The sequence below is a fragment of the Salminus brasiliensis genome, chromosome 19, assembly GCF_030463535.1.
Source record: "Salminus brasiliensis chromosome 19, fSalBra1.hap2, whole genome shotgun sequence".
Lineage (NCBI taxonomy): Eukaryota > Metazoa > Chordata > Actinopteri > Characiformes > Bryconidae > Salminus > Salminus brasiliensis.
The window spans coordinates 10612481-10639589 of NC_132896.1; the positions used below are offsets into that span (position 1 = coordinate 10612481).

At 39.8% G+C, this 27109-nt stretch overlaps 2 protein-coding genes across 2 annotated transcripts; both read left to right on the forward strand.

The window, feature by feature from the left end:
* Window positions 1–2232: 2232 nt before the first annotated feature.
* On the forward strand, window positions 2233–7368 carry gm2a (ganglioside GM2 activator). The gene is made up of 4 exons (XM_072663287.1): window positions 2233–2552; window positions 2665–2817; window positions 5124–5306; window positions 6564–7368. The coding sequence occupies exons 1-4, from the start codon at window positions 2448–2450 to the stop codon at window positions 6717–6719; spliced, it is 597 nt and encodes a 198-aa protein (XP_072519388.1). The 5' UTR covers window positions 2233–2447; the 3' UTR covers window positions 6720–7368.
* A 5470-nt stretch (window positions 7369–12838) lies between these two features.
* On the forward strand, window positions 12839–25219 carry ccdc69 (coiled-coil domain containing 69). Its single transcript, XM_072663625.1, has 9 exons — window positions 12839–13046; window positions 17807–17867; window positions 18860–19035; window positions 21531–21618; window positions 21709–21782; window positions 21927–22028; window positions 22129–22248; window positions 23068–23165; window positions 23990–25219. Exons 1-9 carry the CDS (start codon window positions 12990–12992, stop codon window positions 24162–24164), a joined length of 951 nt encoding a protein of 316 aa, XP_072519726.1. The 5' UTR covers window positions 12839–12989; the 3' UTR covers window positions 24165–25219.
* Window positions 25220–27109: the final 1890 nt, after the last annotated feature.

Below are 27109 nucleotides of genomic sequence, written 5' to 3' on the forward strand. Positions count from 1 at the left end.
CACATGCCTGCCATCTCACAGTGCGTTAACATGACACGAAACCAGCACATTCAAGAGACATGAAGTCTCACTGGCAGATGGATATATGATCCTCTTGTCCTCAAATATTGATGGATATCAGTGTTCATACGTAAATGAAATGACAATGAGAATGAGTGTATGTTATTGAGCATGAGATTAATAGGTAAATACCCACAGAAATGACCGTGAATAGAAGTGGCTTGACTTCTTGAAGGAGTGGCTTTATGTGATGAGTGAGCAAAACGGATTTATGGCATCTGTGTAAAAAAACTGACTGTGGCAAATAAAACTATAAATGTCACATAAAACATGATACATGGAAACTTAACTGCAATATAATGTACAATAGTCCATTATTTATAAAATTTCACCATTGCTGCCGTAACAAAACCCTGTGTCTTTGAGATGGTGAAGTATTTCTGTTGAACATTTGATCATGTTCACAAGATATGTAGGGTGTGCCAGGGTGGATGAATTGATGTTGTTAAAAAACAAATAAAATAAAATAATATATATATATATATATATATATATATATATATATATATATATATATATATATATAATGAAATATATTTGATCACATATATATATATATATAATTAAAATATTACAATAAAAAACATAACCTATAAGGACCAGAAATCTACTTCTACAGCCCTGATTAACCCAGCTGGAAACAGTCCACTCTCTGGTATAAATCTAGCAGACCTGTAACCCTTTAGTAAATCTCTACCAAATATAAAAATTTGACAAGTGGGTTTTCCCTTGTAATATGAGCAGTTCCGTGATGTGTAGTCTGCTCCGATCAGCTACAGATGGAGACATGAGGAGATTATTGTGCACATATGGGCTGGCATTTACCTGTGCACTCACACGCAGCGAGATTAAAGGTGACTCATGCACACTTGCAGTGCCATCATATGCCAACTATGCAGTCCATAACACGCAGCATTCCACCAAAATAAGTAGCATTCACACCAAACGTTTTCAAAAGCAGCTAATTAATAAGCTGCCATGTAAAAGCCACCATACAGTGCTTTGCCATAACTTATGGATGGGGACGAGACAGAAGAGGACAGAGTTCACTGTATATTCAAAATTTGTTATGTAATCGGTTACTTTCTGCTCTGAAGTCAGCAGCTTCCACAAATCATGGCAATTCATGAATGAAATATGAAATTTTATTAATGCTAAACTCTTAAAAACATCTCATTTTAATATGTCAAAACCTTCACTAGTAGAAAGCATGTATTAGCATGTTAACATATGAGACTCATGGCTTTTCACAATTTACATGTACTTTTACATCTTACTTCATTTATACAGTACATTTAAAAAAAAATTATATTATAATTTAATCTTACTATATAATATAATATAATATAATATATTATTATCATTTAACATGCTTTGTCAGTCAGTAGCCATGGATTAGTGTGGCAAACCAAATATCATGTCAATTAATAAATTACATTTGAAGAGGCAAACAATGTATTAATGTATATAGTACATAGTAGTAGTAAAAGTCAAACTGACAAAATATCAAATTCTAATAAAAGTATTGGGACACCTGCTTCATCCTAATTTTGTTGGAGTAACTGTCTCAGCTGAGCCGATGTTGGATGATGACCACCCCCAACTCACCCCCCAACTTCCCAACTCATCCCAACAGTTTAGGATGGAGCACCACCAGCAGGTCCACTGCCCCACAGCTCAATGCTGGGGGGCTTTACACCCCTCTTTATACCCCCCTGCCAACAGGTTCATGTTTATGTGCTCCAGAGGGTCCTATTCTATTGGCAATACTTCTCTACATGGACGAGACAGGCATTTACACATCAGTGTCAGTAATGGGTGCAACTTAAAGTAGCTGAATGCATTCAATATAGGGGGGTGTCCACAAATATTTGGACATGTGTATGTCAGAACCTCACTTGTGGGAATTATAATATTAGCATGTTAGCATATGCGACTGGAAGAATTTCATTTAAATGGAAGAATTAGGATATAAACTTTAATATTTGCATTTTAAAAACCTTTTATTAGCAAAACATCGATTTTGAGCATTTAACATTTCTACGTCGGGGTTTGAAAGCCAGCGCCAGTGCAACACTGCCATCTTCTGGCTGGAACCAGTATCACACATTTTCCCTTTTGGCTCTTCCTCCAGCCTTTAGGGGGCTCTACTGTGTACTGGGATGCAGAACACGGAAGAAAACGCAAACAACCACTCGTTTCTGCAACAGCCCATGTTTAATATTCACTCTCCGTCGAGTAAAGACTAGCGACACCCTTAAAGGGCTGTGTGTGTGTGTGTGTCGGGTGTTTAGTGTGCAGTAGGAGCGAGCGGCCGGTTCTCATTACTGCGCGTCTTCTTCCACCAAGTGTAAAGTGCAGCTCTAAACTCTGGACTGATTTGTACAATGATGAGCTCTGTTCCTCTTCTTATTGCTCTTTCAGTCGCAAGTGTTGTTTTAACGCAAGGAGGATGTGATGTGGAGATCAGTAGACCACCGAGACTAGCGCAGGTGAGAGGGTCCCTTCCTCAGATGCTATCTAGCTAGCTGTCATAATTATTAGACATATTAGAAAACGGGTAAACTCTTCACTGCAACTGCAATGTTTCTTTCCCCGTGTTAGATTTTGGGATTTTCCTGGGAAAACTGCGGAAAGCCGGATGATCCAGCGGTTCTGAAGGCTCTTAACGTGTCCCCAGATCCTATCAGTATTCCTGGAGATTTGACCGCGAGTGCATCGGGCTCCACATCAGTGGCGCTGGTCTCCCCTCTGTCTGTAAGTCACCCCCACGTTCAGAGGGACTAAAGGGATAGTCCAGCTCTCTGACAGGTTTCAGGGTCTTTATTGGGGTTAAAAGGATTTTAATGTTGTAAAATATGTAAATGATGCCAAAGTCTGCATGTACAACATCAGTCAAATGCCTTAAATGTTCCTTTGGTTTAGTTGGGGGAAGTGAAGCAGTTGTTTGTGCGGCTGACAATCAGCTGAAATATCAGCTTTGAGAGGTGAGATCTGCACAACCCGAGTCATATTTGTGTCAAATTCTGATGCGCTGTTCATGCTCTATCAAAATTATGGTAAATACCAGCTCCAGACCTAGACATTGCACGTGATCACCCCCTCACATCGTACATTTCTAGTGGGAAATTCAGAGAAATTTTGATACCAGAGTTCCCAAGCTGATGTGACCTTCAACCTTTTAACATGGCAGAGAAAACAGAATCAGTACTGGATGAGACATTTTTTTTTTTTTTTTCAACTCCACAGCTGCTGGTAATGGTTATTTCTGCACATTATTTTAATCTGTAATCTGTGTGCATTTAACTTGCTGTAGAACAGTGCTGTTCATCCTTCTATCTATAGCAAACTGACTAGCCGCCAGCATTTTTTCATGTCGTTCCTATGAAAAAGCTTGTGAACGTGACTTGCTCGTAATTCCGACTTCACAAGTGGGACATGGGATCTTCCAGCTAGCACGTGAACGCAGCATTACTCTACAGTGTCAGCCCACGTCCTTCTTTCACTTTCAAGGCTGGTTCTGTCAGCTTGTCCGAAAATGCATGTGAAAAGTGTGTCCTTTAGGGGTGTCTCAGAGTGAAAATTACACAGAATTGGCATTGACAGTCAGTAGGGAGAGCGAATTTTTTTGCATAATGCTGCTTTTCTGACCTCTGACTTTTGTAATTCTATTCAGTTTGTGGTTGTTTTATTTATTTATTTATTTATTTACTCCTTTTCCCCCTTATTTTGTCATGTTCGCCTGAGTTTCTTTATTCCAGATTTTTGTAGATTTTTTGTCATTTTTTTTAATCAAATGGTTTGTGGTCGTATTATATTCAAAGTAAATGCAGTCTGAATTAGGCTACTGCTGTGGACACTGATCATAAGGTATCTAGCTATGCTAACCTAATATTCCAATTAGAGCTGAGCTCTAATTACTAGCTTTCAAACATCAATGTGATGGGGCACCAGGTTGACCTTGTCATGATAAGATAATATGTATTACTATTGTTTATGTATATATTGCTTAAATATTAGTTTAACTAGTACAACAGAATGCACCAGTTTCCCCAGCTTATTAAAAAAAAAACATTGCACTGCACTGCGGCCACTTAAAAAGGGGTAGTTCCACTCTCTGATGGTTCATGCAGTTGTCCAGTTCTCTTTTGGTATTGGCGGTTTCCGCAGCATGCTGAGAAAAGCAAACACCTAATTTATTGTATGGCAATAAAGTACCATCATATTAACCATCCTCAACATAAAGTTCTCAAAGTGTTTTTATATTTAATATCTTCTATTGGGACAGAAGCATAGGATGAGCAGGTGTCTACAAACCTTTGGCCATATAGCATGGTGTATGGAGCAACATACTGCACCTTTATTCACACTTTCGGACACAACCTTTCAAAATGTACCGTTTAGACATTTTTGCACGCCTTACTTGAGTGGCGCACATTTCACAAAACATGGAAACTTGGAAACACTCTTCCTGAGGCGGTTTTAATATGCATTAGGGGTAGTAGTAGTAGAGTTTGTTGGTCTGTGCACTAGCTCAATGCTGCACTGACCGTTTCTAATAGTGTCTAATATTCCCGTGGAACATTATGCAGTGGATCACTTTACTCATCTGTTACAAACAACATGGTGATTCACCTGCAGTCGTAAGGGTTCATTCAAGTATCACATGCCCGGCCCATACAACCCAGAGGAAGCACAGTACATGGCTTACTTCTCCTTTTGCTGTTTCGCCACCCTCCCTTAGTCTAAGCTCTGAACTGGTCTATTATACCAAATAATCGAGAAAAGCATATGTGTGAGCTATTATAAACATAAGCTCAGCCAGTGGAACTAGATGTTTTTGTTTTTTGTGTCTCTGATGCTTATTACCCCCCTCTCCTCGTGACTAGCACAAGGCACGGTGGAACAGATAGAACAAGCACTCTTGATCTCAACAACTGCATAACAGCATTATGAGGTCACTCCTCAGGCTGTTCTGAATTTATGGTTGTAAAGCTGTAAACTGTGTGGGGTTTTTTTGTTTGTTTGGGTTTTTTTTTACACTTGCTGTCGTGATGTTTCAGGTGAATGTCACGCTGGAGAAGGAGGTAGCTGGTATCTGGGTCAAGGTGCCGTGTGTAGAGGAGATTGGGAGTTGCCACTATCCTGACGGCTGTGAAATACTGGACCAACTCATTCCTCCAGGCCAGGACTGCCCTGAACCCCTGCACACGTATGGCCTCCCCTGCCACTGCCCCTTCAAAGCAGTGAGTGTCACATGTCTGGACTTTGTCAAACTCTTTGGCATGTGCTCAGACACGCATTGCCTTCTCTTAAAGTTCTTATTATGTTTTGAAGTGAAGAATGGACATCTGGATGCTCTGATCGGTCTGCAAAGATTATGAGGCACATTGTAAAGGGGCCATACTTTTTCTTTTTTTTTTTTTAATACATACTATTTAAAAAACAAAAATTATTATATTTTCAAAATAGCAACTTTATAGGAAAAAGAAAAAGCCATGGCTTTCAGTGGGGGTCTGTGTAAATATATTTAATTTCATTTTGGACATTTTTCTTTTTTTGTGATATTTGCATCACAAAACATGAATATGTAAAGAACGACTGCCAGATTTATATATCATTTAATGTAAAAAATTTAAAAGCATGCAGTGACTATTGATGATATAAATACTATTACCTGAATCTGAAACTGAAAAATCACATGACTTCCAAAGGGTGAGCACAGTTTTCTGTTAATTACTGACATTCAGTGAATTTTAATTGTAATTAATAAACACTACATTTTCATTCTGGACACCCCTTGTAATGAATGCAATTAGTTATTTTAAGTTACATCCATTGCTGACACAGATGTGCAAATGCACACACGCACAACTTGTCTAATCCCTGTAGACCCTTGTCTAGTCCATGTAGTATTGACAATAGAATAGAATATATAATAGAATTGTCAATAGACTCTCTGGAGCAGATAAACATGACCTCCCCCCTGATGTTGATTATCCAACATCCTGACTTAACTAATGCTCTTGTTGCTAAATGCAATTAGATCCTTATAGCAATGCTCCAAAATCAAGTAGAAGGTGGAGACAGTTACTCCAATAAAAGCAGAAGGAGCGCTTTTTAATAGCCTGGATTTAGGAAAAAACAAATAAACAGGCGTCCTGATACCTTTGCCCATATAAGTGAATATAGGAAGTATGAAAGTGTGTATAGGTGTGGTCGGACGTGTAAATACTTTAATGAACATGAATGCCATGGCAGTATTAGGCTTTAATTAATTTCTTAGAACCGTTCTTTTTCTAGGGTAGAATGAATGACAATGCATTTTATTCATAATTGTTTTTCATTTTCATCTTTTATTTATTTATTTATTTATTTTGAGACATTTTCATAAATCAATTATACAGTGTATTAGTGTATTAGCTAATTATGTTGTTTGCTATTTTTATGTCCTTTTTTTAATGCTTTCTAACAAATTTCTCTGTTTCTTCCCCCCCCCCAAGGGTGACTACTCTCTGCCTCAGTCTGATTTCTACGTGCCAAATTTAGACCTGCCGTTCTGGCTGACCAACGGCAACTACCGTGTGCAGGGGGTACTGGGGAGCATGGGGAAAGAGCTGGGATGCCTTAAAATCAGCCTGACTATACATTCAGCATAACTATCAGTATAGGCAGACAGTTTGGGAAACCTTAATGAGACGCCTTAATGGCACATGTTAAATTGCTACCATGATGGAATACCTTGGGATACTGCTGCATACAGTTCTGTGGTGCCAGAAACTCAGCCAAATCTGTTCAATGAGGAGTACATATCTGAATAGCTGATCTTTTTTATGAATTCTATACAGACACACATCTGTATGTGATGATTTTAACTCTTGTTATGCTTCACCTTCATTTGTGTAGGTGATTTGATGATGGATCATGTAAAAACACTGATTAGATGATAGAAATGATGGACCAATGCACTATTGATTTGAGATGAATAGTCATTACTGTATGTGCATTTTAGAAGGTGTTTTAGTGTTGATTTTATTGAATCAGTCTTTTTGTAATGCTTCTAATTTTAAGTTTGTCAATTCTTATAGGTCTTTTATGGGCCTTTTAATGTTTACTGTAACCCAGAAAAGGGAGAACGGTGACTGCCTTGAGGACTTTTCTTGGGTGTGGGAGATCTCATGATGGTGAATAATTCACACTGGATAATGTATGTGTTGTTTCTCTGTAAAAAGCTGCTTTGGGCAAAAGTAATGTTAGAAATAAGGTCTTTTAAAGAGAAATGTTCATTAATAAAAGGGTAAAAAAGTGTTTTTTTTCAGGATGTTTGAGTTTGGAGTATCTGCTATCTATTAATATGTGTTTTGGAATGTACAGTTAAAGCAGAAGTCTAGACAGATATGCTCATACTGTACAATTCACACGCTAGATGGCGCCAAACACTGCTATTGTAAGTACAGGTACAAAAAAAGAGTAGCGTTCCTGATGTACAAGATAGCTCAATTTAATGTACAATTTCACTCAAAAGGATTCAACCTCCATTGCAAATTAGGTTTATCAGCTACATTTCAGCTGTTTGCAATAAAACAATCAAAGAAAAAACATTTAAATAGTAAGACTCTGTACAACTACCTTAACAACCACTTGTAATTACCACTAAAGTCCCAAAGTCTTGAATGTTCAAAGGACACTGAATGTTCTTAGAGATACAGCTCGAAGCATAGTTTGCAAGTTAAAATCTAAAGGAACATTGGCTATGCTACCTAAGCTATCACCGGCTGCCACCAGAATCCAAAAGAGGCAGGTGGTCAACAACCCTCAAATGACTACAATGCCTGTACACCTCTACTGACCACATAAACAAGCCACTGAGAGTTTGAGATTCTGTTCTGCATAGTGATGAAAAATAACTGGACCTTTTTTTGGCTTGTGGATCAGTGATCTGTATAGAGGAAGAAGAATGAAGCATATGCTGAAAACAACACCCTGCCTACACTGAAGCATGACGGTGGCTTGGTGATGCTCTGGGGCTGCCTTGCTTCCTCTGGCACTGGAAACCTGCAGTGTGTGGAGGGCAAGTTGGATTCAATCAAGTATCAGAAATTCTAGGAAAAAACATCATGCCCTCTGTGAGGAAGCTGAAGCTTGGGCATCTTTGGACCTTTCAACATGTTCTCAAACATACCAGGTCCACAAAGGCTCGACATCACCGATGTCTGACTTGAACCCCATAGAAAGTCTTTGAAGGGATTAGAAGAAGGCAGTTGCATCAGCAAACCCAATAATATTTGTGAACTGGAGGCCAGTGCACATGAGGAATGAGCTAAGATTCCTCAGGAACGCTGTCAGAAGCTGGTGTCTGGATATGCATCATGTATGCAGCAGGTCATAACAGCAAACTACTACATACTAAAGACGCTTGTAAAGAGTTTGAATAATTCTGAGACTGCAGTAGTCAGTAAAAGTGGCTTTTTGTGTCACCGTAAACAACGCAGTTGCCTCTTATGGAGACTAAAGAAGTATGAAAGTTCCTCTTTAGTCACATTAAAACATTTGAACTACTAAAGTTCTGTGACATGTGAGAGTATGAAGGAATGTGCTTTCACTGATAGTTGCTTTTAAATGATAAACGATGAGTTTGCCACCTGTAATAATAACGCCTTTGAGGCTGAAGTCTGCACACTGCAGTTTGCAGGAGGTTAGGTCGTAAAAGCTCAGCCAGGTCTCATTTCTCGCTGTCATCATTCCTGGAATTCCTGATTCTACAGAGCGCGCTCCAAAGATTCTACCACCAGCATCATTCCAGATGTGCAGGTGGAACCCTTAACAGAGTGCCCCTCCACCACTGATAAACATAAGCATACAACGAAATGTATGCATCAGTAAATTCCACCTAGCTACCAGAGCATGATTCTCTTTTCTACACTCTAAAAAAATTGTTCCTGGTTCAAGAAGAGAGTTGGTGCTGTCGTGCAAAAAACTTGTATCTCAATTTGTCATCTTTTTTGACATAATCTGGCAGTTGTTCTTTACCTTGTATTAGAATTTTATGATGATTGGACCAATGGAAATGCTCTAAAATGACTTACAAATCTTTTTACACTGACGTCCATTGGAAGTTCGGAAACTTTTTTTGGAGTTTGGAGAGTTTTTTTCCTGAAAAACAAGGCCTGATACATGGTTGTTTAAACCTTTTTAATGATTCTTATTTTTTCAGGCCATGGACTCATTTTACTAAGAGTGTAGCATGGTTTTGTGCTGTGGTAGATATTTACTTTAAATGTAATGCTTCATATTGATTAACATTTGCTCTTTTATGAATGATTTATTTGTAATCTCTGTTACATGTGCTTTTCTGCTAACCTTGATTGTAATGGCTACAAACTATGTCCAAAAGTATCTAGACATCCCTGTGAAAAAAGGTTTTCTTCTGATGAGTCTTCCATGAAGGTCATATTTGTGCAGGTGTTGCTGCACAGTAGAACAGTGCACCACCACCACAGGTAGTCTGCAAAATCTTCAAGAACTTGACCTCCACTATTTCAAGGAACTTCCATTTCTTAAATACATTATAAACTGAACAAGCATTGCTATCTACTTGTAGCTTTCCCCTGCCTTGGGGTTATCAACTATTTTAATTTTCAGAGTGTGAGGCAGCTGATTAAAGGAACCTATTGCTGTTGATTGTTGGGACAAAGTAATTTAAAAAATGCTTAATAAATTGCATCACCTGGCCTTTCCTTACAATGACTGTGAACGAGCCATAGCCCTAACAAGCTAATTAAGGGCTGAGAACTTCACTCTAGAAATGTGTTTTTCAACTCCAGTCCAGAGGACCCGCTATTTTCAATCATTTCCAGCCCCAAGCACACCTAAACCAGCTCATCATGTAATTATCAAATTCTTCATGAGCTGGACTACGTGTGTTTCAGGCAGAGAAGACCTGAAACTATGCAAGGCATTGGGTTTCCAGGACTGGTGTTGAAAACCACTGCTCTAGGATACAACACTTGAATGCTAGCTATTGCATTGCATTGTGTGTAGGAGTGAGCTTGATGTACTGCAATACAGAGAGTGTGCTTTTAGACACGACTACAACGGTGGGCTTCCGAAATAGAGCACTTCTGTTTTTAGCGAATAGCTTGACCTGGAGGTATTTCAGTGTTGGTACTCCAGTGTAGTGAAGTACGGTAAGAAAGTATATATATATATATAAATAAAACATTCAAGCGTATCATATTCCAGTTACTGCCACTTAGCCACTTTACTATAGTCATACATTTATAAACAACATTTTCAATTTTATTTTATAGAGTGTTTATTCTTACACAAACGGTTGCTACTGTAACAACTGCAATTTACCATCCTGTGATCAAAAAAAGATTCTGATACTGATATCACTCGAGCATATCAGCTGATCAATGAGCAGCTATGCTTTGTTTATGTTATCTGGACTCTTAAACTGAACCGTTACTTAACTTACTAATAAACTTTTCTAAAACTAACCCTTCATTTCTTTATTTTTTGTTAATCAGTTCTGTGAAGCGTCCTGGGAGTTGTAACCTGTGTCTGTGTCTCTGTGTGCCTGTGTGCATGGGTGTATGTGTGTGAATGTGTGTGAGAGAGCGAAAACTCACACATGGTCTGGGAGGCAGTGGAAAGAATGTTATCTCTCAGACGGGTGCGAGGTCGAGTCTGACTTTTTTAAAGAGCTCAGAGGCGTAACAGTGTTACAGGTTCTCTTGAGCTGGCATGCCACACATATCTACTATGCAAAGGCTTAAATAAACTCAGTCTAACTATATGCCCATACATAAAATATAGCTTTAACAGAAATGTTTGTAACACTGTGTAAAACGCTGGGTGTCAATTCAACGATCTCCCTAATTCGGGGAAATCTGCGACTTGTATTCCCCTGTTTAATCCTCTTCTGGCCTAATTCTATCCCATAAGTACAAATCTGATTGTGAACTAAAGTCGCTGGTTTGGGCTGACCAATACCATAAATGACATGTGCCCTGATAGGGGGAAAAGTAAGCTCAAGCTTCATGTTTCTAGACTCTGTTAAGAGCATGACCTCATATGTGATTAGCTTGTATCTTTGGCTTATCCCCTTGTTCAGCAGAAATACACTGCTTCATGTGATTGCGGTATTATTGTTCCTGCAGATAGCCGCGTAAACCCTGAGTTATCAGACAGCTTGCCACTTTGTTATTTCTGCCAACGAGCGCTCGGCCTGCTGCTAACTGAGACTCCGCAGCTGCTGGTCCGTGGAAAGTTCCTGTGTTCACACACAGCAACAACTGCTCTATCTTTTTATGTCCGATTAGGACCCTCCACTATAAATAGACCAGGGTTTTGAGAAAAATGAAAGTGTTTCAAATTCCCTAGATGATCCACAGTTGAGGCAGGATATCACACCAATGCCTAATATAAACCAAATAAGAAGGCCAAGAGGCCAAAAATAGATCCTGTGTCTTTGCCAGGAGCACTGTAGCATACAGTATCATTGCCTACTGCCGACCTTTTCCATTATGAAGTGATTAGCTCAAGTGAGAGAGGTGTTTTTTAAAACAGTCATCATTAGGAAAAGACTGGAAACTGATCAATAACATATTTAGTGTGAAGTATTCAATAATGCAAACACACTGTCAGATCCATAAATCAATGCAATGTAAACACACTATGCTATGCTAACATGATCCCCTGAGTTACTGCATTTATTCAAACTGTAGTAGCAGTAGCAGTAGTAGTATTTTATAGAAATGTCACTTATTTTATATGTATTTGTGGAAGTGCACAAACTGCAGTCTACAAACTGTCTAGTCTATACAGCACTGTACAGACAATAAGAGTGGGTTTGCTTGAAGAAACTGCAGATTAAACAAGTGCAGATACACATAAATACTGTAAAAAAAAATTTTTAAAAAGTAGAAGTATGTCTCATTTTGAAGAAAGTAGTTGAGATCTTCTAAGCTTGTTTAAAGGCGTGAAAAAAAAAGCCTGGCTCCAGTTTTCTCCGCATTCCATCACCAGTTCACCTCATTTAACACCATTAAGCACTGATTTGCCAAACCAGGTGTTGGACAATAACTATAAATAATACTAGCTTTAGAGATGTTTTAATAAACGCAGTAACATAAAACCACTCATTTCTGTATGTTATTTGTATTTATTCTAACATTAGTGTTTACTGAGCAAAAAAACACTTGCTGCTAAAAGAAGGAGCTTTTGAACTTTTTTTTAACTCATTTTAGGTGCTTAAAACTTGTGCACAGTACTGTGTAGCTTGACTGTTTTAACATTTATATGGCAGGTGGTGAATTACTGAGACTGCATGGTGACTGAATAGGAACCAGATACAGTCAATGATGGGAACGAACTAGTTTATGACGTCTGATTGCGTAATAAAGCCAATTGTGCAATGACGTCGAGTTAGTCAGTTCGTGGACATCGATACATTTTCGTCGCGATTTTTCCCTGGACGAAACAAATTAATTAAAATGATCATTCCTCTCCTTTCGTATAAGTAAACACCCCCCAGGTGCTAGCTAGCTACTTCCTACGGGAACAAAGACACTGCGCCGCTTTAACAGAGATTAAGGTAAAATTCAAATCCCACAACGTCCAATCAAAGGAACTTTAAAAGAACTGTTTTTCACAAGATAGTCGGATGCTAACCTTGTCTTTGTGCTCTCTGTTTTCGCCATGTGAAACTGAAAACCCTTTACTCTGCTGGCGTTTCCGTGTTTTAGCAGGATACAGGTTAAAGAAGGGCAGAGCGCGTTCCCGCCCCTCGGTTACAGTCAGTGCTGCTGCGCGTTCACGAGTAGCAGGCTTTCAGGTTGTGAGGGTTTCAGGGTTCAGTAGCCCGAGCTGCTCTTCTGCCTCACGCGCCTTGCTTCGCTTACAGACAGCAGGTAGAGGAAAGCATGGGCTGCCACAACAGCAAGCCGTGTGTCCGCGCCTGTCAGAGGAAGCAGAAAACGGTGAGTTGAAAAACTTCAGCCTTCGGTTGTTCACTTTCCGTCCAGCTGCACAGCTCAGCTCACATCCCAGAGCTTGAATGAGAAGCTGACAGACTTCAAGTGTGCTGTGGAGTGTGGAGCTGACACTACTGTGACATTACAGGGACTTACTGCTTCATCTTCACCTTCATCTTCATCTGAGCTCCTAGTCCACTTCCTTTCTCATGTGATGTGTGTGTGTGTGTATGTGTGTGTATGTGTAGTGCACAGACATGGCCATTTCAGACAAGTCTGTCTCGAGTTGTGAACGTTTTAATGAGAAACAGATGCTGGGTGTGCAGACTGTGAGCTTGATGGATTTGGAAGTTGTAATCATTTGTTTTGCACATTTTTAACTTAAAAATAATAAAAATAATAATTAATTTTCTAAATAATTTCCGCATAAATCAGCACAAGGCGACCCATCTCTTGTTCCGCCTTTTATTATTAAAGACCGTTAGCCTGAAGTTAAGGGGCCAGATTGTAACACTCTGAGCAGCTTGGCTACAGGATATTTAGGACTTCTGTCTTTTATTGGTTTATTTTAAGGCAGAAAAGTTCAAATTAAATAAAATAAGTGAAGCTTGTTGCAAATCTTCACTTATTTTATTTAATTTGAAGAGTTAACAGGTAGCTACATGAACACTGATGGATTTTGCTTTCCTGAGTATTTTCTGAAAAATATATAAGTATATTGAAATCAGAGGGATTTACATTATTCATTAGTCACTTACAGCTAATTTATCTTTTTTTTTTTTTTGTGATTTGATGGTGACCTTAATCTGTGTTGCTTTGAGATTTGCAGCCTTTTCACTTTATCTCCGACCAGAAGGATCTAAAAAGAGAAGAATAGCAGTTGAAGTGTAACTGCTGTGCTGTTCAATAGGGAGCTCTGAGTAACCTTCTACTCATGCTTGATGCCTGTACTTCTCCTTGTCATTATTTCACCACTGTAGTGTGTACGTTTTACTGGACTATGACTTTAAACTACTCCACTAGCTCATCTAGTGAACTTCCCAATTTTAACAAATCGTTTTAGTCACGCTTTCCGTTCTAAAGTCCTAGCCTCAGCGAAAGCTCTGGAAAGCTTTGATTAGCCCAGATTGTTGGCAGATTTATAATAACTCGTGTTGGATCTGACGGACACACTGGCCTCAGTACTTCTGTGCAAGTTCTGACGTGACCCACATACAGGCACCATCCAGGCTGAGTTCCTCACGAAGCCATGTGGGTGTGTGGTTGACATGAGCAACTGGAGAAGTGTGAAAATCTCCAAAGGCTGAGGCTGGAGAGGCACGCTTCATTCAGAACAACATAAAAACACACAAACGCATGTAGGGCAGCAAGTAATAAAGCCAAGGGTTCATTAACGCAGCAGAACATTTGGTGCCCTGCTTCAGAGGGCCGACAAATGTGGAATGGCTTGTTGTGGTTTAAGCTGCTTTAGGTCATTAAAACAGTCCCTGGCCGAGTTTTTCATTCATGCTCTATTTTTGTGCCATTTCCAAAAGTAAGATAGCTTTTACATATTATAGTAAGTGCTGTGATTTTAGAAATCTTTAGAAATCTGGATTCCGGTTGTAGTTTTTGCATGGTTTGTCTATTCAAAACGTCTCTATGGAAGACGTGAATCTGCTGACCGATATCTCATCCCCTCCTCCTGAGATTTTCATGATTAGATTACTTGATTAATGCAGCAGACCAGAGTTTGAGTTCAACACAGACAAGTCTGGCGAAAGCTGAAACTCTATGAAAAGCTATGATCTTACCATGGTCACATGCAGGAAAACAGCAAATTATTCATAAATCTAGTCATTATTTAGACTATTTAACAGGCAAATATGTTTGTAATGTATCCAATAGGAGAATATTTTTATGTATGAATTATGTAATGCAGTGAACTGTTAAGTTGTGTCCAAAGCGGCATTCACCATTTTGTAGTGGTGTCCGAAATCATGGTGCAAAATGTTCAGTGCACTTTAACAGTCCAACAGTGCGCCGCAATAAGTAGTTTATAAACCATGTTTCCCGGGGGATATGAAATACCCAAAAACCTGTTGCAATATTGTAATATTAGCGTGCAGCTTCTCTGAGGAAGACTGAGAACATTCAGATTGCTTATGCAATGAACTCTGCGGTCGCACAGCAGTGAGCTCATACACATGACTTGTCCAAAATCGCTCACTACCTTGTTGAATTTTGTTCCCTAGAATAGTGCTCTATGTAGTGATCTGGATTTTTGTGTGTAGGGGATAGTGGATAGGGCACAGTTCCAAAACACAGCTTTAGTGTTTAATATGGGTCTGCGGATAAACACATTCCTCTGTCTGTTTTCTGAGGTCAAGATTATGATAAAAGTTGAATCTACAGGGCTCTACTGTAACTGTGTTAAATTAAGGGTTTTGTGTATTACAGAACTGAAGATATCAACTTAAACTTAATAATAATAAGTATATAATAGCTTTTTTAATAGGAATAGAAGGAGGAAAAAAGTATGAACTTCCCATGGAAGTCAATATAAAAAGATTTCCAAGGCGTTTTTGCATTGGTCAGTTCATGACGTACATGAAATTTTGACAGGTTGCAAGATTTTTGTGTGTCTGAGACAAAATGATACAATTCAAAAACAACAGCACTACATAGATAACCATTACAATGACCATAAGAAGCATGCCTAGTTTTAATCACGGGCAGTGACTTGCAAAACGCTAACAGTTTTGGATCATTTGCAGTAATTGTTCCACATTTTATTGTTGAAACTAAATAAATGTATCATTGATTTAATGTATTTGTCTTATGTATGTAAAATGGTGTGTAATCCAGTACGTGCTTTTAAAAAGCAAGTTGTCTCCTAGATGAAAAATACAAAAATGTGAGTTCAGCTTTTCCTCACTAAGCAGTGTGAAGTTGATCTCTTCTGAGACATTTTACACCATGTGGGTATACCTGACTTTTGACTTTTGGCAGAAAAGCTTCAAAACATTAAATCACCTGTGAACAGCACTGGCCTTGAGAAGCCTTAAACGTTCACAGTTGAACTGCACATTCCCCCAGGTGACTGAGGAAGCGTTCCCTTTGGTTTTATAAACGACTGCTTGTAAAATGGAAAAAGTCAAAAAGTGTGGAAAATGGACACGATGGTAAAGGAGGGGTGGAGAGAGGTGGTCACGTTACTGTTTCGGGCCCGAGCCATTCACTGGAGTAGTTTATATGCTACGGTTCACGCATTGTCCTCTTGTTTAGTTTAGGATGGCCAGCCAGTCTGCAGTAAGAAGCGTGGCATTAACAGGAGTTTCCATCTTGTCCATCTGTTGATATTTCTTGTATTCTTAGAACAGTGGGTTTTAAAGCCTGGCCTGGGCCCTTGTGAAATGCACATGTTGGGGTTTTTCTTTCTAACACACCTGTCTTGGCTCCTGGAGAATATATCCTTTAAAAATTGGAGCAGGAAAGACAAACATATGCAGTGTGTTCGATCTTCAGCACCATCAATTTAGAGTTCGGCTATAAATATCGTCGCTGTCCAGTGAAAAACATGTATCTCCAAAACGACTTTACTGGAGAAGGCAAAAATGTGCTTAACTTTTGAATAGAAGTAAAATAAGAGTTTATTCCAAGTCATTTAGAGCATCTCTATTGGTATGTTCGCCCAGAGTCAGCTACAGGGTTTAAACAGTGAAAAAAACTAAAAACAGACAAAAATGGAGATGCATTTTTTTCACTGGACAGCAGCGATATGAATGTAGGGATTACAATTTAGAAGTCTGAAGTCCTGCGGTGCTTGAGGAAAAAACAAGCCAAAGAAGCTCTAGAACTTTTGGTAAGCCTTGGCTACCAAAAGTTGAATGCTGGCCAATATGTGATGTTGATGCATGCTGCATGTTTGTTTATTTTATATATAATGTGTCATTTAAGCTGAGATGTTACTTGCCAATAATTGGGAAAGTTAGATTATTACCATAACTTTACAGTTAAAACCTCTCACACTAGCTGCACATTATTCATGGATTATATTGTTGATTATTTATGTATTTATTTATTTTTAATGTAAATGAGTAAAATGTTCTGTTATCAGCCCAGAAATTCAGTTTCAGTGCCTCAAAAATGTTAATTCTATGATAGATTTCTATGCCTTTGTCGGTAAGCCCCCTGTTTGTCGTCGTTGCAGCATAGTAAGAAGTAAATAAGTCACAGTTAACATGCTTAAACTCGCATGCAAACATGCAGTCATGGTGTCTATACTGGTAATAAGCAGTTGGGTGGAGATTTGTTGGACAACCAGGTGCTGTTCTCAGGTGCAGTATTACTGCAAGGAATTTGTGGATGAGGTCATGATTATGTAATCTCTAGTGCATTGCAGCATTGATCATTTTAGACTGGTTCGGGGTGTAACGAATACCTATCCATCTGTCAAGCAAACGCATTATCTACATTTCTCTTGTTTGTTACTTTTCACTTTTCAACATAACTTGAATCTGGCTGGTTATTATCTTTGTTTATATTGTGTTAAAAGTTCCTTTTTATTGGACCAATAGAAATGCTCTGAAAAAAAAGAATACATTGTAATAAATTCTTCTTGCATTGATTTTAATTAAAAGTGAATAAGCTCTTTTTATTATTATTTTTAAATTGCCATTTTGGAGATACAAGGTTAATAATGGCTTATTGTGTTGGAAATATGAATTACAGTAGTACTGTTACAAGCACTCACACATTCAAGCGTTTGTGTTTTTCTCACACAGAAAAACAAAGCAAAATGTGAGACGCATCTAAAGGAGATCAGCAGTGCTCAGGACGGAAGTGGTGAGTGGTTTCCTGTACCTGACCTCACGTAACGTAAACAAAGTATGGATCGTGCACTAGGCACCGACAGTTAAAGAATTTCACTTTACACAGCTGAAGAGCTTGTTTAAATAAACAGAACTGGATAACACTTGTGTTTTTAGCTCGACTCCTCTCGCTCATGTTCTGGAGCAGCTCTCGCTCGCACTCCCTGACACCAGAACGCCTCTCGCTGGGTGTTATTGTGTCATTTTTCATGGGACTTATGAAAGATGCATTGCGTCTCTCAGGAATGCCTTGTGGCGCTGTGTTGAGTTTTTGATGGCACAGTGTTCAGTAATGTAGAGACTTGCTTATCCTCCTCATTCGTTAGTCCAAATGTAGCCAAATCCAAATCTACCTGATACTTCATCGCATGATATCTGACATTCATGTCTTTTTTTATTTTTGAACTGGAACTACAATGGTGTGGCTAATAAATAGTGGGATCTTGCAAACTGCATGGTTGACTCCTCACACACTTCCTTCAAACCACATTGAGGTGTTAATCTCAAGTAGACTTGCTTATATGGTTATCGGCATCGTATGACATTTTTATAAATAACACTTGTATGCAGCATAGCAGACACCATGGATGTTGTCGTCTGTGTTTTTGTCTATTTTAATAGATTGATATACAGTATTAGAAATCACATTAAACAAACAATTTTTTAAAGATTACAAAACACCTCAACATGGTCTGAGGTAAGTGTCTGCTGGTTTAGGCATGCTGTATGCACAGTGCCAGTTGGTGGGGAATACGTTCCATTACTTATTAGCTACGTTAGAAGGAAACTTTGGACACCAGACATGTCTTGGCTCATAGACTACATTTAGAGAAAGGGGAAAGCTGTGTCATTTTGGGGTTTTTATTTTGGCCAAATTGCTCCTTTTAATGAAGGTTGAGTTTTTAGCCCATGGAGCAGATAAATTAGGTCTGTTAAGGCTCAAAGCTGTTTGTTGCCCTCCTCCAGGAAAGCTCCCTGTGGAGGAGCAGAGCATTAGTCCAGAGAAGCTTCTGGAGAAGTATGAGCAGCAGCTGAAAGTTCTGCATAAAGTTCTGGCAGCTTCAAGTAAAGAGCGAGAGCAGCTCCTGAAGGACCATCAGCACGGAGAACTCTGCACGCTTGTCCACAGCATCACTGAGAAGGTAAGACGCTTTTGTGTAGAGTCTAATCCCCCATTTTATATCTAAACATGTCTGAATTGGCATTTAGACTCTCAGACCTGCCACTTGCCTCTGAATGGAAACCATTTTCCCCCCTCTCTCTTTTCAAGGACATGTAGCTTCAATGAAAGATTAGAGAACAAATGCCAGATGATGTCAGCAGGTCATATATTGTGAAACTGTCACTGCTAATAAACAAGCCATGCCTTTCCCATTACAGAATCATTGGGAACAGTGCCGATTCTGTGCGTGTCCGTGGTAATGTCTCTTACTGCTCCCTCCTGAGCAGAGCTTGGAGTAAAAAAGTGCTTTGGCACATCTGTCCTTGTAGCAACCTCTGACCAGCAAAGCCAGACCTGTTTGCTGGGAGGCATGCCATTCATGGCCTTGTAAAAAGAGCTGGCGCTGTGTGTGTGTGCATGTGTGCAAACACACTGTGGAATAGAGCTTGTTTTACAAGGGGAACAAAAGGTATCATGTTTATTTGCTGTGCAGCAATACTTGAATCCCTTGATTGATGGATTTGTATAGCAGATATCCTTGCATTTACCATTGGTTTTATTAGCAGACAAGAACCGGATTCTACGCCCTTAAACTTTATCAAATGATACAATTGCACTCTTGATGGAGAGGAGCCAATTGTACACATGCACTGGAAGATGATGTCTTTAGTGTTGAGATTTGAGCAATAAACCCAAAGCAAACTTATTGCTGTTTTATTGGAGTGGAGATCATTTAAAGTTACTTTATCTTTATAATTTGACCAGTTTATAAATGGAAACTTAGATTTAGTTGTTTATTTTAGCAAAAGTGGGGAGGAGGGTTGGAAATTTCGTTTGATGCCGAAACCTCTTTAAAAGAATGTAGCTGGATGAGCTTTCTTGAGTTTTAATTCACTCTCAAAGTAAAGACTGCAAAATGTCCAAAAACAGGTCTTCTGAAGTACTAAAAATCCAGGGAATGTTCTCTTTCTATTTATGTTAATCTTACTCTTGTAGGCGCTCAATAAACATGGGCAAAGCCCATAGATATTGTCATAGTCATCCCCTTTTAGTGTAAACTGGAAGGTGCTAATCTTGGGTACTGCTTGTGTCAGCTGTACCCTTGCCAGTCACACACACTTAAAAATAAATAAAGGTGCTTCAAAAGTCTGAGAAATGCCATAGATTGCTTCCATTAAGAACCATTTTTGAAATAGATGTGAGTGTGAAAACCCTTTAAATTGGTAAAGAAAGTTTGTTAAACCTTTTAAAAGGTTCTGCACATTCTCACATCTCTCTGACAAACAAATGGTTCCTTAAGGACGCAAAAGTGGTTCCTCTATGACATTGCTTAGAGAATATTTTGAAGCACCTTTATTTTTAATGGCCCAGGGCTGATGTGTTTTGTTCACCCAGAGCTTTAACAAAACCATTCCATATATCCATTCAAAAGCATTTCACTCTGTTGCAGTCAGAAAAACGTACCAAGCAAAACCTGACTAACTAAAGCTAAATCAACCAGCAAAACCAAAAGCAAGCAATCCAGCATTCCTCCCTGCCTGCACTGTTCAGCTCTGCTGCGTAGCAGGCACAGGGTTTTACAGGGATGTTAATCGTGTTAATTACATTACGAATTATGGGCAATGAGCTGGTTGATATGGCTGCTAAGAAAGCTCTAGAGGCTTTCTAGAACTGTATCTTATTGGGACGAATCGGACAGTAACACGCTGCCTGATCTCTTCCATTTAGAGGGGTTGATCACAAGATGCTGAACAGGCTTCTCACGAGAGGCTGAAGGACAAATTTCTTCTCAAGGGAGACAAAGCACTGATATTTGACTGAACATCACTAAAAATCAAACCCATCCTACTAGATTGCCCCACACTTAATGATTCAAGGCTAAGAAGCTTCACATTCAGGAATCTTGAGATTTTTAACCAAGCACTGCCATCATAGTTACAGGAATTCGTGCCTTGAGACGCTCGCACCAAACGTGCAATGTACAATTGTGTGATTCAAACTATACATGTTGACTTTGACCATGTAGCCTACAAACTGTGCTATTACAAATGTCTCTACTCTGGATTATCTGGATTTAGCCATGAATATTGCTTCAGCCGCTGATATGGCGTTAAACAACAACAACAAGGACCACACCCAAACAGTTACACAGTATACAGTAGCCATTTTACTGTACGCTTAATATAATTTTCCAGTTAGTATTGTACAAGCAATGGTACTGTTTACTGTGTTTCCTGGGACATTAATAGAGGCACTGGTGGCTGTTGTACATGTACTGAATTGTACATTCATCAGTTCCTGTTCGGTGCAAAACCACAACTTCATTTAAGGCTAGCAGTAAGAGCCCAGCTGTGAGCCATATTTACCTTTTGCATCATCTTGAGAGAAGTGATGTGATAGCTTCAAGTCAGCAACCCAGCCTGAGGATTCTGATGGTAGTTTTATTAATCATGTGTTGTATCATTATACGAACAGGTGAAGAGTGAAGTTACTGCTGAGCTCGGTGCTCTTCATGAGAAGCAGATGAAGAGCTCCTCAGAGCAACACCAGAGAGAAACAGAAGGTCTGAGCCCATACAGCTCCAGCTAACAGCAAGCGTACAGTTTCCTATTTACATGCGCTGAGAGAATAACCTGATTGATTATCTCCACAGAGATGGAGCGTGTGCACAGTGAGGAGAAGCATGCTTTGAAGGAAGCGCACATGGCAGTTGAAGGCGCTCTGAAGGTAGAGCATGTGACTAATAAACAGGCTAACAGACTGTTTAAGTTCACCTTTCATACAGCGTAACCTTAGTGTGGTATCTTGCGCATACCAGTGTGACATTTGAATGTGATCTCATGGCGTGAACTTTGTGTGAACTTTCAACAGGGGCGGATTGAAGAGCTGACGGCTGACTTAAAGCTGTTCACGGAGTTGAAACAGCGAGTGAAGGAGTCCACGCTGAAGAGGGACCTTCAGAGAAACATAGAGGTAGTAGGAGCAGGCGTTTAGCCAGTACTCGCACAGTACAGGGTAATGTATTCAGAAAATAATGACATGCTTATAGCTTATCTTGCTCTCTGTGTGTTAGACTCACGGCAGCCCTGGTGAATTCTGGGAGCAGGAGCAAGAGAGTCTGCTAATTGTCATAGAAATGAAGAGCGAGCGTTTACAGGAGCATGGAAGCAAGCTGCGGCAGATGGAGACGCTGGTATAAACTCCCACTCACCATTTTTGGTCAGGATGGAAACAGCTGACCTCTTCCTCTTGTCTCAGGCTGGATTTAAAGTGCTAGCTTGCAAAAATGCTTCGTTCTGCTATTGTTGGGGGTTGTGCATACGCTAACTGTGTTGAGATTTCAAACTTCATATTAGCATAACAAGCCTCCTTTGTGTTTGCATCTCCAAACCAGACGGGCACAGATGTATAAATGCACACCTCATAGATTGCATACATCTCAACAATTTATAGACAAATCCCTAACAACAGCAACAGTCTTAGAGAAGTACTACAAGTGAGCTGTTTTTAACTGAAGCACTTCACTAAAGATGGGCATTCTTAAGGCTATCAATCTCCAATTACGAAAGCTAAATACCCTGGACATCATACCTAATTGGACCTAGAGATCTTCTCAGGTGTAATATTCAAGCACAAACACAACCTGTATAAGTGAAAATTTCAACACAGTTTTGTCTAATCGAGAGCACGTGCGTGCAAGTGAGAGCTAATATATTCTCTTGAAAACAAGCCCAGATCCAACTTGAGCCTGATTAAAATAAAAAAATCAACCTAAGCCCATTGAGGTGTTTTAGCAGACCTCAAGCTAAAACTCCACCACACCAATCCAGACTTTTCTTGGTCTTTGGATGGGTGGTGCAAAGTGGTATTCTATATTAATGATCACCATAGAACATTCTTTATTACACTATACATTATACATGTTTTTTGTTTCACAGTTATCACAACACACACACCCTGATTTGATTGATTGTCTTCCTTGTTTAACAAATCTTCTGTGCTGTTTTCTCAGGTTGAAAAGAACCTTGCCTTGGAGGACCAGGTTTTGCAGGTTCTACAGCAGAACGAGGACCTGAGAGTTCGGATAGAAAACTATCAAACACTAATACAGTATGTACTTCTTCTGCTTCAGTTTTTCTTCAGTCAGGAGATTAGAGGAGATTAGTTCACAGATTAAAAAAAATGTAGACAGGTTTCCCCGTACCCCAAATGTAAACGAATAGCAAAGACACAACAACAGATTTCTGCTGTGGACTTGTGAGGCTAATATATCAGGTCTGTGTTACCAAAAAAGATGTCACATTAGCCAAGTAGTTTCAGTGCAAATCTAAAGATGCAAATTCTGAATGTCTGTGTTTGGGATTTTAAGGGAAATACTTTAGAGCTACGTGATTTGCTGGGTGGCTGTAGGACCGCAATCATAATGAGGGCTTCAGTCCTGGAGGCCCAGAGTCTAGTGCAGTTTGCTGATTATGCTGCTCTAATACACTTAAAAAAAAAAAATCATTTCTGTGTTGAATTAATTGGTAAGGCAGGTAAATCACCAAACTGCAGCACTCCAACTGTTTTTGTTTTTAGGGGTTAATGGGGTCCAATTCCCCTTGCCACTAGGTAAATGTGAATTGGTCAATAGCACCACCTGCTGGTCATCTCAATATTCTGCACCTCTTAAGATTGTCGCTGAAATGAGATTGATTTGTTTTTTGTTTTTTTTTCAAATGATAAAAAGAAAGCTTGATGTGGACTTGATGGGGAAAAAGCACAGTACAGTGACTCCCAACACAGTAGAACTGTCTCAACAAGCCAAGTTTATAGACTGGATCAGGTGTGCTGAGTCAGAGAAATCGTGCATTATTGTGGGTCACCAGGAGCAGGGTCATTAAACACTACTAGTTCACCTGCACATGTTGATTCCTTTATTTTCTACTTCTCAGCCAACTTTCCAAGGAGCAGAATGAGACACAGGAGGCTCTGGAGAAGCAAACCCTGCAGATGCATAAGCTCAGTCAAGAAAAAGAAGAGCTGCTCTTTAAACTCCTCCACAGCCAGGACTCTCGCTCCTCGTTTTGCATGCCGGCCCTCATGCCTGCGGAAGTGTCCCACAGCTAGCCTGGCTGGCCTCCTCACAGACTGGAGTGGATGTAACCCACCAAAGCCTGGCTTTTAACTCCAGGGTTTTGCAAACTGTGCCTCAGTTTTTACCTTGCTGCTGCTTGTTTCTTTCCAAGCAACTGTTTTCAGGAAGCAGTGGACGTTACGCTGTGTTGGAACTGACTTACAGCAGTGTTTTAATGTCAGTCTTTGGAAACTGATGTGATGGATATTTTTGTATTTTAGATTTTTCTTTTATTATTTAATTTTATCTATTCTGTTCCATTTCGGAATAGTGGTGAATCTGATATAGCATTTATACTGTATAGTTTTATTCATTTATTTTATGATATGCTACTTTACTGGAGATTTTATGCCAGATTGTTTATGATATTCTGCATTATGCACAGACATTGACAAGTTGTCAAATGACCAGTTCTTTTTATTTCCTCTCCCAAAGGCAGTCATCCATTTTCCATTTTGCCATACAACATCATAGCAGGCAAAAGCACTTGTACATGTAGTTTAAAAGCAATAGGGATTTTTTTTTTCTTCAGATGCACTGGCACTTTTGCAGCAGTATTTTCATGTGTGTGTGTGTGTATATATATATGTACGAATGAGGGAGATTGTGGGACTTGTGGATGAGACCTGTATGGTTTGCATGCTTACACCTTTGGACGTGTTCATGGAAGTGTCATTTCTGAGCACATAGATCGTTTTGGTAGTTGAGATGACTGGTGACTCACTGGAATTACAATCAGTGTTTTGATATTTAGGCAAATATATGAATGTCAGCTGGGAGAGAACCTCTCTGTGTGAGTGCAGAGCAGCCTGGAGGATTCCTTCGCTGTATCTGTGGTCGTTCTATGGTGCAGAATAATGTATGAATCAAGTACCTTGTTGCTCAGAATGGCTGTTTTTGTACTTGGGCTGTATCTGAGTTTCTCTGGTTAAATTCTTTTTGTGGTCAGTTTCCCTCTTTTGTACTCATGTAACCCATTTTCATGTTCTGTTGTACATTTCTTTACCTCTGAACCAGTGCCTTTTGCAAGGGGCTTCCCAAAGAAACTTGAGCCTCAATAAAAGTTGCATCAGAGGTACTTGTAAAATGCATGGAGTGTTTTGGGGAGGCATTATTTTTTTTGGCCAAAGGGTCGAGCAATTTTGTAGAATTGAAAGTAGCACACAATCAGAAAACATGGAGCACAATTAATAGATATAATGATCAGATGTACACAGAAAACATCAACTGTTCCATATTGTGTTTGTTTATGTATTGTCACAGTCCCACAAAAAGCCTAGTGTCTCCAAAGTAGCAACTTTACAGAAGAAGGGGAAAAAGTTGACTTGAGGTCATTTGCAGCATTTCTATTGGTCCAATTGATGCAATGTTAAGAACAAGTGCCAAATTCTACTTTTGACAAAATGTGATAACTAGTGCCTACAAGAAGTATTCACCCCCTTGCAGGGTTTCCCCCTTTTGATTGATTTTACAAATAGAATTGTGATCAATATCATTTAGATTTTTTAATATAAGAATTTACCTAAAATGTGATTCAATCACTTATTTTGTGTATTTTTTGTAGAAAATCTGGTTCCACTTTTTAAAGAGTTTATGGCATGCTAGAGGGATCTAGAGGGATGTAAAGCTTTCCAACAGGGGGATGTGGAGCACTGAAGCTCTTTGTGTCCTCTGTAATGATCGTGCATCCTGTACCTTTGAAATGAGCTGAAGTTGCATTTGTGATCCAACATCTGTGCGCTCCAGTTCTCACGGCAATGCCCCAACAACTAATTCCCAAAATAAGTACTGTGTTGTTTGTTGTACTGCAACAAACTTACCCTTTTAATACTCTATGCTTGCTGTAGAAACACTGGCTGAGCTCAGCTGGTGTCTACAGAATCCCTGGACGTATGGTGCACATTTAATTGGATTCAATTCGGTCTTCACAGCATCCCCGTAATGGTGGTATTCGGCCACCAGGGGGCATAGCAGTTCCGCTGATTGCTGAAAAGGAGCTCTTCTCTTGAAGAGCTGGTAGCTGTAATGAAATTTCTATTAGAGACTGGGTATTACCTGTTAATTGTACGGTCCTAGCGTGGCAGTAAGGTGAAAGGACTATGACATACCAGGGGGGTTTTAATTGCAAGGCTAACTTTCCTGTTTACCTGTCCCGACTGCAGTCAGGTGCATGAGAACAGACGATGACTGCATGGGTAATCTTGTGACTGCACGGAAGTCTTGTAATTCTATAGGACGGCAATGGGAACATACTGAACAAAGAGGGAGAGGTCGTTATTTTGACTGCACGGTCTGTCACCCTACAGGTGACATGGGCTCATGTTGTTAGTTAACAAGTGACCCTTTTAACACTGAGTCAAGTTTCTCGAGCCTCCACTTTCACCCTGGTCCACACTGAGACAATGAAAGGTGGGCGTTTTTGTGTGTTCTTCACAAACACGAGCAGGAACAGATATGTGACTGACATACTGATTGGTGATGTCTGCCCTGTTGTGCCCCCTTAAACGCTCTGCTCACTTTGCGAGGAGAAACGTGCTGTGTCTCTGTCTCTCTCTCTCTCTCTCTCTCTCTCTCTCTCTCCCTCTCTCTCCCTCTCCTCCATCTGCCCCCTCCTTGTGGAAGGACTGAGCGGATGTAAGAGGATCACCAGCGCTTTGGCAGTTTGACATGTCGGGACAATACCTGCCCAGGCAGCGGGATAAGTGCAGGTCAGTCCCCTGTAGTGATGTCACACGGTTCCCAGAGCATTTAGCAGCCACCTGGGAGGACCCCCGGGTCCCCAGAGGAAGAGCTTGAAAGGGATACAAACCCAGCACAACACACTCGCAGCCCTGCCGTCAACACAGCGTCCTGTTTCGGCCCCCCTTCATCAACAGAGGTGCTGACCCTCCTGCACTCCTGCACTTAACTTTTCGCACCAGAAAAAAGGGTGGACGAA

Coding starts and splice junctions, on each gene's coding strand:
- gm2a (XM_072663287.1), top strand. CDS start 2,448: ATGATGAGCTCTGTTCCTCTTCTTATTGCTCTTTCAGTCGCAAGTGTT. Junction 2,553..2,664: donor GACCACCGAGACTAGCGCAG/GTGAGAGGGTCC, acceptor TCCCCGTGTTAG/ATTTTGGGATTTTCCTGGGA. Junction 2,818..5,123: donor CGCTGGTCTCCCCTCTGTCT/GTAAGTCACCCC, acceptor GTGATGTTTCAG/GTGAATGTCACGCTGGAGAA.
- ccdc69 (XM_072663625.1), top strand. CDS start 12,990: ATGGGCTGCCACAACAGCAAGCCGTGTGTCCGCGCCTGTCAGAGGAAG. Junction 21,619..21,708: donor ACACCAGAGAGAAACAGAAG/GTCTGAGCCCAT, acceptor TTATCTCCACAG/AGATGGAGCGTGTGCACAGT. Junction 23,166..23,989: donor AACTATCAAACACTAATACA/GTATGTACTTCT, acceptor TCTACTTCTCAG/CCAACTTTCCAAGGAGCAGA.